Source organism: Dryobates pubescens, chromosome 1 (assembly GCF_014839835.1).
Source record: "Dryobates pubescens isolate bDryPub1 chromosome 1, bDryPub1.pri, whole genome shotgun sequence".
NCBI classification, from domain to species: domain Eukaryota; kingdom Metazoa; phylum Chordata; class Aves; order Piciformes; family Picidae; genus Dryobates; species Dryobates pubescens.
The window spans coordinates 5,972,769-5,991,730 of record NC_071612.1 but is presented as its reverse complement, the minus strand read 5'-3'; the positions used below and the strand labels follow the sequence as shown (position 1 = coordinate 5,991,730).

The following is an 18,962-nucleotide window of genomic DNA, read 5'->3' as shown; positions in this document are numbered from 1 at the left end:
TGCAGTAATCTGAATTGGGGCAAAGGGCATATGAAATACTATTTGTGCATCTCCAAGCACTTATTACCCAATACAGAGCAAATGAAAATTTGAGGAAGAAACTGTCTAAGATATTGTAGCCCTGCCAAGATGATGAGAAAAGGGATGTACAATTTTTGCTTTGCAAAGTAACCTTTTCCACCACCACCACTTAGAAGTGATAGTTTTAGGCTTGCCAACCTTTCCCAAACACCCAATGCCTCAGTGAGCACAGGGGGCACTTTCTTTCAGAAGCTGCCCAGACATTTTGGTTGTCTTATTCCTGTTGCTTGGAAAGTCACAGTCAATACCTTCATCCCTTATTACTGGAAGGATCTGGATGTGCTGGAACGTGTCCGGAGAAAGGCCACAAGGGTGATTAGAGGGCTGGAGCACCTCTGCTATGAGGATAGACTGAAGGAGTTGGAGCTATTCAGTCTGGAGAAGAGAAGGCTCCGAGGAGACCTAATTGTGGCCTTCCAGTATCTTAAAGTATCTTTCCTGTACACCCCGTACAGGAAAGCTGGTGAGGGACTTTTTTAGGGGGTCAGGTAACAATAGGACTAGGGGTAATGGAACAAAAGTAGAAAGGGGTAGATTCAGATTGGATGTTAGGCTGAAGTTCTTCACCATGAGGGTGGTGGGACAGTGGAACAGGTTGCCCAGGGAGGTGGTAGAAGCCTCGTCCCTGGAGGTTTTTAAGGCCAGGCTGGATGTGGCTGTGTGCAACCTGATCTAGTGTGAGGTGTCCCTGCCCATGGCAGGGGGTTTGGAACTAGATGGTCCTTGAAGTCCCTTCCAACCCTAACAATTCCATGATTCTATGCTTCATTATTTTAACTGTTTTCTGTTTCAGACCTTGAAGATTCTCATTTGTCATGCTGAGATTTGGGCAACACCTCATCAAGCCCTCTGTGGTCTTCTTGAAGACTGAGCTCTCCTTTGCTCTCGTGAACCGGAAGCCAGTGGTCCCAGGCCGTATCCTTTTGAGCAGTGCCTGGAGCATGGGTGCCAACGCTCTTGGGAAAGGCAGGATGAGCTCGGTGCGCTTCAAAGGCCAGGTAGGAGTCTGTGGGGGTTTATTCTGAAACCAGGCAGTGGAACGTAATACGCTTGATCAGTGTTGCAGAACTGCTGAAAATGGTTGCTTAGCAACCGTGACCTTAGAGGTGAATTTCTATTGACCTTTTCACCACAGAAGATGTATAAACAACCAGGTGCTACTCAAAGCATTTTAAAATGTACCTGAGGTGCTACTGTTTAAATTTCATTTTATGCTAAATAGCACATCCTTCTTCTCTTGTAATAATGTCACTTATTTATAGCTGTGGTAACTTCTTCATGGAGGATTTGCCACTTCTCTTGCTAAATGTTCATGATTTGTCAAATGGCAGCAGAATTCTGTATGAAGACTCTTCTTGGGGTTTGTTTGTTAGTTTCACAGATTGCTTTGATTAATTTAGGTAGGAATGGATTGAATAAACCATCTGTATAGTGCACATATTTCCCAAGGAAAAGTGAAGCCCCACGTTGTAAGTAAAATTCTTAGTTTAGAAACTGTATAGGAACTTGATTCTGCAAAATACTGAACGTACCTATTCAGTGCATATTATTTTCCAGTCAAAACCCTTCTGCTGCATAAATTGTGCTGATTTCAGTGGTTGGAGATAGAACTTTTCAGAGTACTCAAGAGTGACCATTTCCCTGAACATCTATGGTAAAATGTTAGGAGGAACTCAGGCAGTGGCTGAATGTGTTTTGGGAGAAGAAGAAAAGTCATCAGGTGTTTATTGAAAACTTTCTTAGTTTTCTGTAGTTTTACATTGAGCCTTCACAGTGTGTTGGTACATGCAGGAGCAGGGAGGTTCATTCTACCCCTGTACACTGCACTGGTTAGGCTGCACCTCGAGTACTGTGTCCAGTTCTGGGCCCCTCAGTTTAGGAAGGAGGTTGACTTGCTGGAGTGTGTCCAGAAAAGGGCAACAAGGTTGGTGAGGGGCTTGGAGCACAAGCCCTATGAGGAGAGATTGAGGGAGCTGGGGTTGCTTAGTCTGGAGAAGAGGAGACTCAGGGGTGACCTTATTGCTCTCTACAACTACCTGAAGGGGGGTTGTAGACAGGCAGAGGTTGGTCTCTTCTCCCAGGCGACCAGTACCAGAACAAGAGGACACAGTCTCAGGCTGCGTCAGGGGAGGTTTAGGCTGGAGGTTAGGAGGAAGTTTTACACAGAGAGAGTGATTGCCCACTGGAATGGGCTGCCTGAAGAGGTGGTGGGGTCGCCGACGCTGGGGGTGTTCAGGGCGAGGCTTGACAGGATGCTTGGTTGTATGGTTTAGTTGATTAGGTGGTGTTGGATGATAGGTTGGACATGATGATCTCGAAGGTCTTTTCCAACCTGGTTAATTCTATTCTATGCATTGTCCAGATCAGAGGGCAAAGAGTGTTAAATGGAAGTTTCAAAAACAATAGTTAATGTTTATGAGTTGGGTTTGGTTGGTGGTGTTTTTGTGTGTGTGGTTTAGGGTTGTTTTATTTTAAGTTCTGCTGGCTTTTAAATTTTATTTTGGTTTGGTTTTCCCAGTTAATCAGTTAAGTGAACAACTGCATCTGTTACAAATAAAGAAGAGTTATCTGAGTTATTTCAGATGAAAGATACTTGTTTTAATGTTTTGTGAGCACCTGGTAATGACAATTTAAGAAGCCTATAAAAATTATTACAAGCTTCTTTCGTTCTTAAATAATTAAAGATTATAAACTCTAGCTATGTAGTTATTTCTGACTGCTTGGCAGATAGATTTATTTGCTCAGATTTAGCTTTGTTATCCCGTAATGAGTATTGCAGCACATTTTTACCGTGTCACATTGTTTTAATAGCTCATGTGTTGTAATGTATGATGTAGTCTTTGTTTCTCCGTTCAATGAATGTTCAGGTAATAAAATCCCAACCCTTTCCCTTTCTCATTACAATAAGAAAAAATTATAAAAGATCTTGATGTGAAGGCTAGACTACAGTATGTAAAGGAGAGCATTTTGCAATTGTAAGCCTTTAAAATGTCTGTGTAATGAGCATTCATCTTGAGATCTGGCAGTAACAAGTGTATTTTCTTTGTTTTATTGCAATAATTTTATCTGCCTTGTCTTTGGCACAATTGTGACATTTCTTTTCCTTCCCTTTTTTTCAGTAGAAAATAAAATATTAATGTATGTGAATTAGAGAGACAAAGGAAATCAGTTTGAAAGCCAGCTCACTCCAGGTGGTGGCTTTAATTAACTAGTAAGGTTGAAATTCAATCTTGAAACAGAACATAGGATTGGACTTGTGAATTTGCTGTAATAGTTTAAAAATCAAGCTATGCTCTGGAATAAAATCAGTCAAAACAGTCTTGTGGAGTTCAGTTAGTGATGTGAGCAGTGCCAAAGCATGCTTGCTCGGTTAAAACTTGACAAAGTTTTTGGTTTGTTTATTTTCAGCTGCCAGTCCTGTGAATTCAGCTTGACAGGTGAAAGTCAAACTGTGCTAATAGTAACCAAGGGTAGGAATAGCAAGAACATAGTGTTCATAGCAAGTAAGGAGTTGCCCAGTTCCTGGAGAGAGCTGCCTCATTCTCCCCAGCACTCAGCTTCTGTCTAATAGGCACACTGTATTTCATGGATTCAGGACCCTGTTTGTGATAGGATCCCTTTGAGCGATTATTGCAGATTCTTGAATTGGGAAACAACTGGTATCTTACTGTTGAGTGAGGGATAGCTGGCATTAGATTGGAATCTCTACTGTGCAAGCTAAATTTCTGCATATGTTAGAAAGTAGTGACAAAGTCATTCACTTTTGTTGGCACAACCAAATGGAGGGGGAGGGCTACTCATGGTCAGTGTGCAGGATTATTGTATGTTTGCCTCAGGACATCCAGTCCTATTGCTGTCACCTAATAGGAAAATAGCTAAGGTTCAAAGTGTCTGATTGCTGTCTGAAGACATCAAGTCATTCAACTCCCATGACTAAGTAAGGAGTGCATACCTTCTCTGTTCTTGCATATAATTCAGAGGAAGATGTGGCTTCCTTGCCCTTTCTGCCCCTCTTGTCTTCTTTCAGAGTGTCCAGGCACTTGATATCTTGGACAGTCTTGACTGATGAGATGTTGGATTTTTTTGGAGTGTTTTATGTTGGGTTTCTGTTTTGTACAGAAATGATATGATTTTGTTTTTCTAATGCCTGTGAATTGTCATGGAGCCAAGAGCTTGGTTGGCAAACTGTATGCAATGCACATTTTAGCAGTTAGCCTGGGAGTGGGGAGGAGAGGAGAGGAGCTGGTTGTTCTGTAAGCTTGCTGTGAGGCGTATGCTTATAAAGGTACCTGTACAGTTCTCTCTGAAAAACAGAGTCCCTGTTTCCTGTAAATTCTGTTAGCTTGCTGCTCTGCAAAGAATAATTGTGAAAGAAGTCATTTGTGGCTCCCTTGAACAACTGTGTTGTTTTAGAGGAGGGAGTCATTCAATAACTGGAATAGTGCAGGGATGTGTCTATTGTCAGTAAATGCATTGCTTCTGTCACACAAAAAGTACATGACAAATGGAAACAGCTCCTGCAACCAGCACGAGCTAAACTTATAATTATCTTCTTACTTAAATTACTTCATTCAGAGCCTTGCTGCTTCTGTAGTTCAGAGCAGAACGGTAGTGTCTTTGTAAACAAAATTCATCTACTCTTTGACATGGACTTCTGCTCTCTAATATGGTAACAAGCACTCTGTGAACGACCTGGCATTTTATTGCTGCTTTCCCAGCCATATGCCATAGCTTTACATGGTTTTACTCATATCTTCAGTAAATATGAACTGGGTGTTTTTACCACTGCCTTTCCCATTGTGCAGTGTACTTGCTTTCAGCTAGTGCTAAAAGTGGAAAAATGAATTTGAACATTAGTAGAATCCATTTGGGGTCTAAGACTTTTTATTATAAATAAAATTATTAATTTGTTGTGTCTTCCCCCCCCCCCCCCCCCCCCCCCCTAGTAGACAAGGTATTGATCTTTGGATTTGTGTTCAGGATGCTCTAAGAACTATCAGAAAAGGAACACAGCAACATTTGTAAATTGATTTGAATGCAATATGTAATGACAGAGACAAACATCAGATCTATGGCACAAATATATTATACAAAGCATTTTTCAGCAGTCTATTGAATTGGTTATTAAAAAGAACAGACTTTCCAGCTGGGAACAGTGAGCTGAGGGTTATCAGGACCAAGCAATTTTATGGAAATTTCTGGTGGACAGTTTGACACCTTCAGTAAGTGTATGTGTGTCTGGTGAATTAGAATAAATATGGTACAGGAACTTTTCATCTTGTCTATGAAAAGATTTAAAAGGAAACAAGAGAGACACTTTTTGACTGTTATATATTGGATTTTGCTGGACTGTTTGATATTGCTACTTCCATAGAGATCTAGTGTTTCCCACCAGTGGTTGTGTGGAATAAGCCATATATAACAACCCAAAGCATGTGATACTTTTCTGGCAACTTCATCCCTATGTGAAGTTAATGGTTATTATTTGTTGCTGAGACCATGTGCTGTACTGTGAGCTTGTTCCTTTTATTAATGAGTGGGGGAAGCATTAGCTGAACCAGATGCTTCTTCAAAGACTTGATAACACCCTAAGCTGCTGCAGTGTAATTGTTCTGTGTCTGTTGCAGGAGTGGGACAGGATCCAGGGTCGTGCAATGTAAGAGTAACATCAGCTTTGCTGTAGGATTTCTCTGAGCTTCCCTCTTGTCTGCTGTCAGGATTGCTATATTCCTCGAGACTGGCATATTCTGTGTTGTCACAATATTGCCAACATGCCTTTTTAGAAAAGCTAAAATATTTGCAGTTAAAAAGAGACAATATTTTTGAGTAGCATTGTTCGTTACATGTTCTAAAAGTAACTTTCAATTTAATTACAGTCCTGAGAGAATTTCCATCGAAGAGAGCACACTGGCTGTGGAAAGAGCAGCAGTTTTCTCTCCCAAGTTTAGTTTAAAACTATGGTGTTTAGCATGCATATGAAATTTTAATTCTTCATAAAGTTACAGAGCTGCTCCTTATAGTGATTTAGTCAGTTTGTGCATTGTGCATTTATCACATCTGTGTTTATGTCACATAATTATGAATTTTATGGGGTTTAGCCTAAAAAAAAAGTGTTAATATTTTCCATAAAACTCAGATTTGGAGAATAAAATTCAATTATATTGCAGAATATATAAATTTGCATTTACATATTGCAATAATCTACACTGCACTTTTACAACTACATGTTACACGTATTAAACCCTGTGGTAAAATACTCTTTAGTGCTTGTAACAGAAGCCTCATATGCATTTCTATTATTATTAGTTTGCTTTAGCACAATGCTAAGGGGTAGTCATGCTCCTTTTAGTTCTTTAGAGAAGACCTAAGAATAAAGGGGTTGGTAAAGACTTTGTAGCCTACATGATGCTGGAGACAGCAAGGGAATCGCATGGGGACAGAAAATATTTGATACTAGGAGTGAACTACTTGTCTGAATTTCTCCAAGTGTCTAGTAACTCTGGAAGACAACAATACAAGGAAAAGGATCAAGTACCTTTACTGGTATAGAAAAGACATCCTGCATGAGAGGAACATAGAAAAGTGATGGACCTAGTGTGAAAATAGGGGGGAAGTGTAGAATATATTTCTTTTTCAGGAATACAGAAGAGATTCAGACTTTGTCTTGTCAGAATTTAGTACATCCTTTTTTGAGATATCTGACCAAAGCTGTTGGAAATAGTCCCCAAATTGGTTTTGCTTTGTTTCCCTTCCTTCTCAGATCGTAGATAAAGCTGTACTACGTCTCTTCCTTATATGAGCAGTCATGATCCCTCAAATAGAACTTATTTATGCCATAATGTTTACTTGCACAGATGACAGTAAGAAAAGCAGTTCCTATGCTTAATTATTTCTAACTAAATTGAACTACGCTGTGCAGAGTATGTGGAGTGGGACTGCACCCTTGGCAGCAGCAAGCCAGTAGATCAGCTTCACTGTATTCTCAAACTACCTTCTGGGAAAAGGTTCTTCTCAAACAGCTCAAAGAATGACTGCTCTGCTCTGTGTATGCGAACCACTTGAATTTAGTGGTGATAGAGAGGCCAGTTAATTATCTCAGGGCTGGAGTCATTTTGTTTGCAGTCTACAAACAAAGGGATGGTGTTTGACTCGCATTAAGAAATGCTTCTTCTGAAGATAATGGATTCAGGACTCTGTGTACGAAAGCTTGTCTGTTTTATTTGTGGAGATGGAGTTCAACTGTATTATTTGGTCTGATAAAAGTACTTTCCCTTCAAATCTTGTCTTGCTTGAAAGGTGCTCAGTGTTGAAGCAGAAGGTGCTTCACCATAAGGATGTACCTTTTCTGTTTGCATTGTTGTAATATGATGGTGTTGATGAAATCCCATTCTAAATGCTCCGTGCCACTATTTTAAATGGAAAGAAAAAATGGAGATCATTAAATCAAGAGTATTTTTTTTTGCTGATTTGTGACCAAAGTTACCAGTTGGCTTTCTCATTACATGCATTCAGCAGATTGGTGATGCAGAATTTCTCATGCTGTAGCACAGCCTGCTTTGGAAGAAGTATTGAAAAAATCTGTCTTAGAGGTTGCATCTGGGAGAGGCAGTCTCTCTGAGGTGGGACCCTGGTGCATCTTACCAAATGCCACGGAGCAGTCTCTTGCTAATGATGTGTTCAACTGACCTTGATACTTAGCTATGCAGAGAGTATTGTGATCTCTGGAAAATGGGCTCAGAAGGTGGATGTCATAATAGACTGGACCTGTGCAATTAAATTTTTTGGCTACATTGCTAACACATGCTGAAATCCATCCAAGAAAAAATCCACTTCTGTTTTCATCTATGCCTTTTATTCACCTGTTCAGCATCTTCATTTGGAACTTGTAAATGACTTAAAACCATGTTATACATTGAACCTCTCTACTGCGTTGTGCACTACAAGGGCACTCACTGTACAGTTTAAAAGGTATGTTACTAACGTATGTTCTCTTGAAGTGGAACTGCTTGTCCTTACAAGCTCCAAGGACATGCAGAAAAAATTTTGAAACCTAGTCTCACCATTGTAATATCTATTCAGCATAGTTACCTCATGCCCATAAAGTGAAGAACAGTGTGGAAAACCTGTTCTTACTATCATGAGAAAATGTAGAATATTCACATTTTAGATCAGCTGAGTGATGATTGCTATAGCAGATTAACTTCATAGAGGCTGCCTACTGTCTCTTATGGTTTCTATGACATAATTGTTGAGACTGTTTTATATGAAAGAAGATGTTAATTTTTTTTTTTTTGATGGTTGAAAGAAAAATTAATTCAGATTCTTATTTAAAATTATTTCACTGTATGTCAGGATAGATACAGCCTCCTGTTTTGTCGTGTTTACCCTCATGAATTTCTGAAGCAATTCCACATTGGCTTACAGCTATACCTTTATAGTGACTAAGGTAAATTTACTTTGAGGGTTCTGTCTTTGGAGTGACAGAGATACCTGAAAAAAAAAGTTTACCCATTTGTGCTTTAGCATGGCAATAAACCTGACTAAATGTTTAGTGAGAAAAGCCTCATTCTAAAGAGCTGGAAGAATCAAATTTAAAAGTCAGGAAAGCACAGCTGTTTAGAAGGAAGCAAAATTAAGGCAGCAGACCTTTGTAGGAAAAGTGGCAGAGAAACTGAGGTAGGGTTCAGAAGAGATAAAATGAATGTTTCTCGTGAGGATTAACACAATAATTTGCATTCTTGTTTAAAAAGCGTGCAGTCCTGTTCGTAACTAATAAATACATTCAGTCCAGCAGTTATTTTCTAGTCTGGTAGAGAACAAATTTGTAATTGGTGTGGTTATTGGACAGACCTGTAATTTTATCCTTTTTATCACATCAGTAAACCTAAACTCAACAGCTATATATGAACAATAGATAACAAAGGAGAAGTTTGCTGCCATTGCAATTTTGACACTACAGAAAATTTCAGTACCTGCATTACTAGTAGGTAGCCCTATGCTTTGCATTCAGGTACCAATTACCATGAACTTCATAAAAAAGAGGCATAAAAAGAGATTTTTTTCCTTAGTTCCTCAGTGAATAACTGGGTTTAAATTCAGCTTTTATTATTCTTTTAAGTAGTTTCTGGCTAATGAAGGAGATGACAGTTACAAGCCATTCCCATTACAGTCTGTACATGTCTAGGACCTTCTGTCCTGAGCGTAGATGACAAAATGTGATCAGCAGCACACACACAGTTAACTGAGTCTAGGCAAGGTATTGCATGGTTTGCTTTTATGGCAGAATATAATTAAAAGAGATGATTGGAATACATGGTTATTCATAATAGATGTCACACAATTACCATAAGTAATGCAGTACATGCAAAAATCTCCATTTCTAATGAAAATAGATTTGCTGGAAAGTCAATTGGAAATTTCATTTATTGCTTATTGTTTCTAGCATATTGGAATGTTTTGTGCTCTTCAGTGTAATACAGCTATGGGTTTTCTTCACATACATGTTTTTAAGAGAATTTCTTATTGCATCTCCTAAGAGGAAATCCTGTGATAAAATGCTAAACTGTCATCTCTTCTTTTTGCTGTGAGGAGCCTAATATAAGACATTTTTAATTTGAAGCCAACATTAATATTCTTTGGTGTACCATAATCTTAAGGAGATATTTCATAATCTCACAAGTAATCATCTTGTGGTCCTTGTATTTAAAGGATCTCTGTCAGTGTTTAGCAGCAGTCAATAGCTAAGTCCCACACGGCTGCTCCCCTTGGTGGGATTGGGCGAGGGGGTGGGATGGGTGGGAAGTGAAGGGTGTAAGTGAGGAAAACTTATGGGTGAACATAAAGAATGGTTTAATGGACAAAGCAAAAGCTGTGTGCCCAAGCAAAGCAGAACAAGGAATTAATCCAATGCTCCCAATCAGAAGACCATTTCCTAGAAAGCCAGACTCCATCATGTGTAACTATGACTTGGGAAGACAAACACTACCGGTCTGACCCTCTCTCCCCATCCTTCTTCCTCTAGCTTTAGATGGTGTGCATGATTTCCTATGGTCTGGAATATCCTTTTGATCAGTTGGATTCTGCTGTCACAGCTGTGCTGCCTCCCAACTCCTTGCGTACCCCTGGCTTACTTGCTGGTGAAAAGCAGAAAAGGCCTTTACACTGCTCATCAGTAACAAAAGTGTGTTATCAGAGCTATTTTCAGCATGACATATAGCCCTATACTAGCTACTATAAAGAAATGTAACTCTTTCCCAGACAAAACCAGTACAACCTCCCACCATGAGGAAGGGAACAAAAGAGCATGGAATCATAGAATCATTTTAGTTGGAAATTACTTTTAGTATCATCATGTCTAATAATTGTCTAACTATACCAATTTGATACTAAATTGTGTCTGCTAGCACCACATCTCTGTGTCTTCTAAATACCTCCAATGATGGGAATTGAACCCTGGGGATCATATTCAATGTTCGATAACCCTCTCAGCAGAGAATATTCTTCTAATCTATAATCTGAACCTCCCCTGCTGCAGTTTGAGGCTGCTTCCTCTCATCAACATACCATGTACAGGGCATAAAGAGTGATAAATGATCACCAGAATATCTGGTGTAGATGTTTAACTTTTGAGGGTAAATCAAGTTTACTATATTCCCACAGTGAATGCAGATGCGGAGGTCTGAACAGAGTCCAGTCACTGACACAGATTTCTTCAGATGCAACTTAAGGAAAACTGTTCACAAAAGGAATAATTTTGAATACAGATGCTTTACTCTGAAGCAGTACTAGACTTCTGGATTCCTATCCAAAATAATTGAATTTTTGAGGTGCAAGGCCCTAACTCCCTTGGGATTCCCCCTTTTGGCATCTGTTGTCTTTCAGGTAGGGCAAAGTCCTTCCCTCCCCCATTTCCTCCTCTCCATCCCTGCAGCACAGTTAACTCATACCCAGAGGTGTGCTTTCCTCTGCTGCCTGCTCAGGAAGGTAGCACACACAGTGACTCCCACGTTGCCGTGTGCCCAAAGCTGCTCACTTTGCTCCTTTGTTTGCTTAGGAAAAGATTTCTTCTGCAACTTGAAACTGGCAGGGGAGACTATCAAAGACAGTGATTCCAAGTGGCCCTGTAATTGCTTTGCAGAGCTTCAGCTGAGGGTCAAGCACCTTCTCTGAGCAAGGTAATTGAGTAAATTGTGTTTTAATAAGTTGTCTTGTGTAAAGTTAGATGTGAACATAGCAGACAATGGAGGCTTTCTTGTAAATTGAGGCTACAGTAGGAAATGGAGTGCATAATTCATTGAATCAGGTATTTTTCTTTATCAGTCATATTGTGTCAAGGTTTCTGAAGCTGAACAAGTGTGTATAGTCTGCTATTCATTTGTTAGTGTATTTTACATTTTGCTGTTCCTTGTAACCTGCTGACTTCTACTGTTTCTGATCAGAACCTAAGCAGAGCAAGCTTTCTTCAGCAGATGTTCATGTTGTACAATACTCTTCAGTTTAATGTCATGCTGCATTCAGATGAGTGACCTCTCTGCAGAAGCTGCCGAAACCTAACTTCTCTTAGTTCAGGGTTTATTATTTTTATCAGTTAATAATTGGGAATTGCATTGAGATGACCCTCATTGCTGCTGCTTGCAGAAAACTGGAAATTATATGCAATGAATATGAATTTAAACAGATGAATTTAGAAATAGGTGAGTTTAGGAATTCGTCTCTTTATGCAGTCTGCTCTGAACTTCATGCAGTTGAATGAAAGGATTTGCTCTCCTCATGCAGAAATGTAACTATTTATGCACGTGTTTAACGAATGTGCCATTGTGTGGTTCTTCATTTTTCTGTCACTCCTAGGTAGAATTTTGTTGTAGGAAAAAAAATATGAGACAGATTATCTATTTGTGTTATGTTGTAGAAATTAATGTCTCCAGAACTGAGGCATTGCAGTTGAGTTACTGTAGGTGTACATTACAGGAACGCTTTCTCACGCCCAGTTTTGTTAATGATGATTCAGTTGGAATAGAACCTAGCTCCTTTGGCGCATAGTTCATTTCATTCATACTCTGAGGATGAAGTTGAGGTAAAAATATTGTTCATGAGCAAATGGTGGTGGTGGCTGAGATGAAACCCAGAGTCTAATTGTGAAAACATCACAGCACTTTGAAATAGGATCAGTGGATTTTTCACATCATTCTCCTTAAGTTTTAGTGGAAATCTTTAATGAAAAACATGACTGCACACATAAAGTTGCAGAGGAACTAGCAGAGCATTGCAAGAGGGCTTTTAATATGGTGTTGTTGGGGTTTTTTTTCTGCAGTAATTTTGAATTAATATAGAATGTGGAATTGCTACCCTTCTTAGATAGTAGGAACTTGATGGGGCGCTTGGTGCTGTGGGTTAGATGTTTGGGTGGTGTTGGATTGGTTGATGGGTTGGACACGATGATCTTGAAGGTCTCTTCCAACCTGGTTTATTCTATGTATTCTATTCTAATACTTTAAAAAAGAAGCCACCTAATTAGTATCCAGTCATGTGGAAGGGTGCTAATGCCATCTCTACTCGATTTAGGTTTCCCTGCTATGACTTTATCAGTTGACTGTCTTTAAAACAAATATCTGAATTTGACCTAAAGGAAGTTAATCACAAAAATATTGTGGAGTTGTGTAATTGTATTTTTAGTTTAATCTGAAAACAGTGACATTAATGGATCACTGCTGACTTAGCACAATATTTTGCTGGCATTATTTTAGCTTAGCAGACAGTGGAAGTGTCTCTTATTTTCACTCCATTTCCTCATGGAAATAAAATGCAGTGCATTTAATATCAATTATTACTTGCTTATAAATACCTCATAAATATTCAATTATATATTTTGAATGTGGATAAAGCTGTTTCTTACATGAAGGTTAGGTATTAAATGCAAGGATCTGATGCATAGAGGTGTTTTCAGAGAGCAAACGCCCAGAAACAGCTTACAAGAGCGTTTATGTATTCAGCTGAAAGAGCAAAATAGGAGAAAATTTTGAATTAAATTTAACTGCTTTCCTTAATGCTTATAATATCTAGCTTGGTTTCTATCATTTAGAGCAACTAGTCGTTTATTGCTTAATTTTATTGGGTTTTACACAGTTAAAAGTTGGAGGAAATGTTTTAGTTCAGCTATAGACACTAACAAAAATGGAGTTGCTGTAGATTTTATTCTAACTGAAGCACCAGAGAGAGAACCAATCAAATAGTATTTGTTAGAAAGTGGATCAGGCTCAGGTTAGCCTCTAAAGATGCCTTGTGTGGAAATAATAAGTTGCGTGTAGGGAGCAAGGGGCGGTATCACTGTGTGCAGGTCTGTGTCTATGCTGTGCTCTTTCGCCTGCGTGTTGAGTTCTCTCTTGTGGTGATTGTTTTTATAACATTATCTATTTATAGAATCACAGAGTGATATATACAAATCTGAAACTTGTTTGACCCATTTTTAAACTGTGGGGACACAATGTCAAGATCAGTTTATGGAGCTGTGGGGTTTTGCTGTGTATGTGAATCCACTTAATACAAATCCTTAGTGAGAATCAGGGTCAGGCTTTATTCATCCTTAAACAAGGAAAATCAGCCCCATTTATATGGCATTCACAGCAGCATTGTTTATTTTAGTCTAACCCTGGTATGTAGTGTGGATTCTTTGTATCAGTTGATGATAATTATTTTTTTTTTTAACATTCATTGGTCTCTTAGAAGCCCATGGATTCTTCTCCTTATTCATATATGTGCTTGCAGAGTAGAGGATAAGTTTGTAACACTGACTGCCAAAACTGCCTTAGTTCAGAATTGGAAGAATTGCATGTAGGACATATTTGGAAATGTAATGGGGTTTGATTTTCTTCCCAAATGAAATAACAGGATGTGTAAGAAGGAGTTGTTTTGATATGAAATGGATACAAAGAGTCTGGCACTGCTAAATAAAGGAGCAAAAAATAATTATGCAAGGTCCTGTTCTGTGCAGTGGTTGGATTGCTGTTGCCCTTCTTATATTCAAAACAATTACTGGTTTTCAGGTATTTTTTTCCAACATGGGTAGGGGGAATGGAGCTGTCAGGTGAAAGGCAATGTTGTGCTGTCCAGCTTTGGCTGAGATCCTCCTTGATCTTTTCTGTCACATTGATTGTACCTGGATGAATTAACTGTTCTTCAGTTAGTGTTGTCCATAGGGGACCATTTTATATTGCCTACAAGATACCAGAGTAAAGAAGATAATATGATTTGATTATTGTGTTTTGTCACAACTGAAAAGTCACAGAGAAATGCTCTATTTGTCTTTTCAAATAATGAAAGCTGAATCAGAATTGTCATCTGATCTGTCAGAGGATTCAGCAGCAGTAACTATGTTCTATCTCATTACTTCCCTTTCCCTTTTGAAACTTCTTAATCTTTGTAAGAAAAATTGTCAACTGTTGTAGACCTGAAGTGTTTGCTGTGCCCATTTACTGTACAACTTAAGGATACATTGTTATTATAAAATCTTTTTGCTTTATTGGTGATTTTTGTGTCAATATTATCATCAGTTGTCACAGAGACATCATATGCTACTTATCCCTGTAGACTTCTGGAGAAAAATAATGACTTACCTAATTATGTTTTTAATTCATGTGGCTGTTTGAAATCACAGAATCATAGAAACAATCATGTTGAAGAAGACCCTTAGGATCACCAAATCCAACCAATAACCCCCCACTCCAATGTTCACCCCTAAACAATATCCTCAAGCAACCTTTAAATCACACCCAGGGTTGGTGACTCAACCAGCTCCCTGGGCAGCACATTCCAATGCCTGACCATTCTTTCCATGGACATTTTTTTTTCCTCCTGTCCAGTCTAAACCTACCCAGTCACAGCTTGAGGCTGTTTCCTCTTGTTCTATCACTTACTACCTGTGAGAAGAGACCAGCACCAGCCTTTCTATAACATCCTTTCAGGTAGTTGTAGACACCAATGAGGTCTCCCCTCAGGCTCCTCTTTTCACAGAATCAACCAGGTTGGAAAAGACCTCAGAGATCAAGGTCCAACCTAATACCTAACACCTGACAACTAAACCATGGCTCCAAGTGCCACATCCAATCTTTTTTTGAACTCCTCCAGGGACGGTGACTCCAACACTTCCCTGGGCAGCACATTCCAAAGGCCAATTACTTTTTCTGTGAAGAACTTTCTCCTGACCTTGAGCCTAAACTTCCCCTGTTGCACCTTGAGAACAGCCCCAGCTCCTTCAGTCACTCATCATAAGATTTATTCTTCAGGCCCTTCTCCAGCTTTGTTGCCTGCCTCTGCACTCACTCCTGCACCTCCGCATCTCTCTTGTATCAAGGTGCCCAAAACTGAACACATTACTCAAGGTGTGGCCTCACCAGAGCTGAGTCCAAAGGGAAAATGGTGGTTAAGGTTTTTAATCTGTGTATGTTTGGTGTCTCAGATTATCAAAGCCATTGCTGAAATTGAAAGTGATTCCTGTGATAATTGTTTCCACTTGCAGGTGTGAAGGCATCGGTTTCATTAACTTGCAATCACTATTTGTCCTTCTTAAGCAAGGTGTGTATTCTTGTGTTTTATGCTGTACCAGTTGGTCAGTAGTCACAGGCGGTTGTCCGTTTCTACCCACAAAGATAGTGTAAGATCCTCTTAAACCTATGGAATTTGAGAACATTTTCCACTTGGAATCCAGATAATTTGTAACATATGTCCTTTAAAAACAAATATTTGCAAGTGCTTAATTTCAAACCTGAAAATGCCAATACAAATACTGGACAGAAAAGAGAAGCCATGTGGAGGTATAATCATGTGTTCTGTCTTTCTTACAAGAGACAGTGAGTATTTGGCTGCCCTACTATTGTAGGGCTGAGGGTTCCTTGTCCCACAGTACTGGAGTGCAATGAAAGCCAGCAGACTTATACAAACCTACAATCATTCTTAATCTTGAATCTAGTTTTTGTTCATTGTCAGTTGCGCTGCTGCACTCCACAAAGCCTCTGCTGCCAGAGCCACAGAATTCTGAATATCTGTTTAAGAAGGTCCTTTGTGACTTTGTAATTCTATTTCATGACAGTCCTGCTTTGTTCAGTATAATAATGAAATGGGAAACTTCCAGAATTACTTCTAATATAAACATATATGCAATACAGTGATAAACCTTGAAAACTGCCATTCACACTGAGTAATTAAATATCATTACCTTAGTTACTACTGGATTGTTTGTATTGCCTTTAAGTAAAGGGAAGCGTAAGTGTGCTGCATATACTGAAAGCAATTCAATTTGCCCAATTAGGGAAGTTTAAGATTGATTTCAGAGGCATGTTTCATCTTATGATATTACTTGTTTTGCGACTCTTGATGCAAAAATGTTAGCCTGAAAATAGTGGGTGTGTTTGGTATTGTTTTGGAAGGCTTAATTTAACTCTAAAACATCCTGTGTAGGTTCAGTTGAAGGCTGAGCTGAAAAAACATTCATTCCATAGAAAAGTAAAAGGCAGCCATCACCTTTTTGTTACAATCCTTGGCATCAGTTGTGTTAGCCACACTGAATGCTGAGGATGTAGCATTATATGCCTTTATTTTTTTTTCAGTGCCTTGAATCTACTCTGCTAGAAGCTGGTGCCCAAAGCCTGGCCTTCAGTGTACATAGAATTTGGTAACAAGGATGTGGTGGTGCATTTGGCACTGCCAAAAGGAAATAGAAAAGCAATTAATTGGGTTTGACTACGCAGACACCAGTGCAGCTCACTTTGGAATATAGAAATAACCCAAATAATGGACATGTGGAAGTGGTTTCTAATAACTCAAAAGCTTCTTATACTGAAGCTGTGGAAACAATGCAGAATAATTCCCAAACCAGAAGGTGGTTGTTTATTTATTAGTTCCCTCCGATACCTTTTGGCAGCTGTGAGAGATTCAGGACAGCAAAAGAAGTAATCTGAAGGCAAGCAGCACTTTTCCCCTCAATTCTTCAGAAAACAAAGGCAGATAGCATAGTGAAAGGAAGATATTTACACTTAAATAAACATTTTGCATTGTCTCGGTCTATATGGTGGTAGTTACTGACCCAATTAATGTCTGATTTTTTTTTCCCCTTCAAAACTGTATTGGTTTGGTTTTTTCAACTCTATTTCTGTAAATGAGAGGTGCCAACATACATAACCTTACAAGTGAGGCTAAGCTAATATGGAGAAGGAAACCTTCTTATTTACTCAGGTCACATTCAACAGAATTCTTGAAATTTTGCTAAGGTAAGAAAAAAAAGTTTTAAGAATAAGCAAACATTAGTTGCTTTTTTTGAACTGACCTTTCACATCTGACTTCCACATGTGAATTCTTCCAACTCAGGCGGTGAATGCACTGCGACAAGTTCCGGTGGGAGGAAGGGATAGCCTTCCTTATCCAAATTGAATTGGTTTTGATTGCTTGAAATCACATTGCCCATCAGTGATTCAAGGTAGCTTACAGAACTGAAGAACACACCTAGTGTCTGCTGTAATCTAATGAGTTTGCTGCTGTTCCTGTATGAAAAATGCTGGAATGAATTAAAGAGGATCTGATAAAAAGGTTGGGTTTGGTCTATTAATATTAGACTGGTTTAGGAAGCAGACAATTTGTAGCTAAGAAAAAACCCTGCATTTTAATGACCCTTTTTAAAGATGGTAAACTACATTAATCTAACAAAAGTCTTGTCCCCAATTGTACTTTTTGTGGATTTAAAATGTATTTTCCCTTGGATTAATCTTTGCATTTGTCTGCCCTGTTATGTGCATCTCATAAGATTGTAGTGGAGTAGAAATTCTCAGTACAATCACAAAGACTTTCATAAAAAGTCTGCTTAAATCAATATATAGCTTCTGGTGGATACTTAGTGACCATCTTAGAACCCCATATTGCTTGGGGATTTTTGTTTGTTTGTGGTGTTGTTTTTCCCAAGGAAAATAGGTTTGATGGGACAGAGGAAAAACAAAACTCTATTCATGCAAAACAAGTCTTTTAGATTGCTTGCCCTAGTAGTTAGTAAATATTTACACTGATAACCTGAGGTAAGATTGACATGTTAAACTATTAGGTATTAATAAAATAGTACTCATTGAATGCCATAATTGAATATGCTTCCTTCTGTTTTCTTATGACAGTTTTGATGCACAGTAGTTTTTGAGTTGAGATAGATTTTATTCTTGAAAGCAACAATTCAAAACATTGCTGACAACAAAATTTCTCTTCTTCTTACCTGCCTGTTTTCTTACATAAATATTATATTCTTGTCTTGTGTACAGATAGCTCTAGTCCATAATTGGTTTCCTATATCAGTCATGTCTCTGTATTTGAGCCCTTGTTAGGATCAGTAAGTGGTAATCCATAGCAACACAGTAGAAAACATGACAAGCTTTCTTAGGCTGTGAAGAACATTGTGCTTGGGTGTAGAAAGTAAACTTACCTTTACATCAGGAGTTGATAGAGCTGGAAAACTATTGTGTGAAGTTTCAATATATTTCATTGTTGAGGATGAATATTCATACCCCTGATCCTCCTTTTAAATGTAGATGCATCACATAGACTCTAAAATCTAAACGATATGTGCTAGTTTCATTTGGAAGTATAATTAAGGTGTATAATGTCATTTAACTGTTTAATGAACTCTGCATAATGTAATGGAATACAAATATTTGACCTTCCTGACAGTGACTGATGGATTGAAGTTGCACAGCCTGGTATCATTAGAATGTCAAATAACATCATTATTCATGATTATCAGGAATTATTCAGGTGAAATGGCAAATCTAATGGAAAGCTATAATTTGTGTGTGGGCCACAGATTGACTTTCTTTGTCAGTGCCAATCTCTTGATACAGGGGGAAGATACTCAGATT

General features: G+C 38.7%; 1 protein-coding gene across 1 annotated transcript in view; it reads left to right on the top strand.

Moving 5' to 3' along the window:
* FHIT (fragile histidine triad diadenosine triphosphatase) overlaps window positions 1–18,962 on the top strand; it is a 485,898-nt gene that overhangs the window by 32,118 nt on the left and 434,818 nt on the right. Inside the window, exon 2 of the mRNA XM_009905926.2 lies at window positions 875–996. Coding sequence (XP_009904228.1) covers window positions 897–996 — 100 coding nt within the window. The 5' untranslated portion in view covers window positions 875–896. The remainder of the gene's footprint in view (window positions 1–874; window positions 997–18,962) is intronic.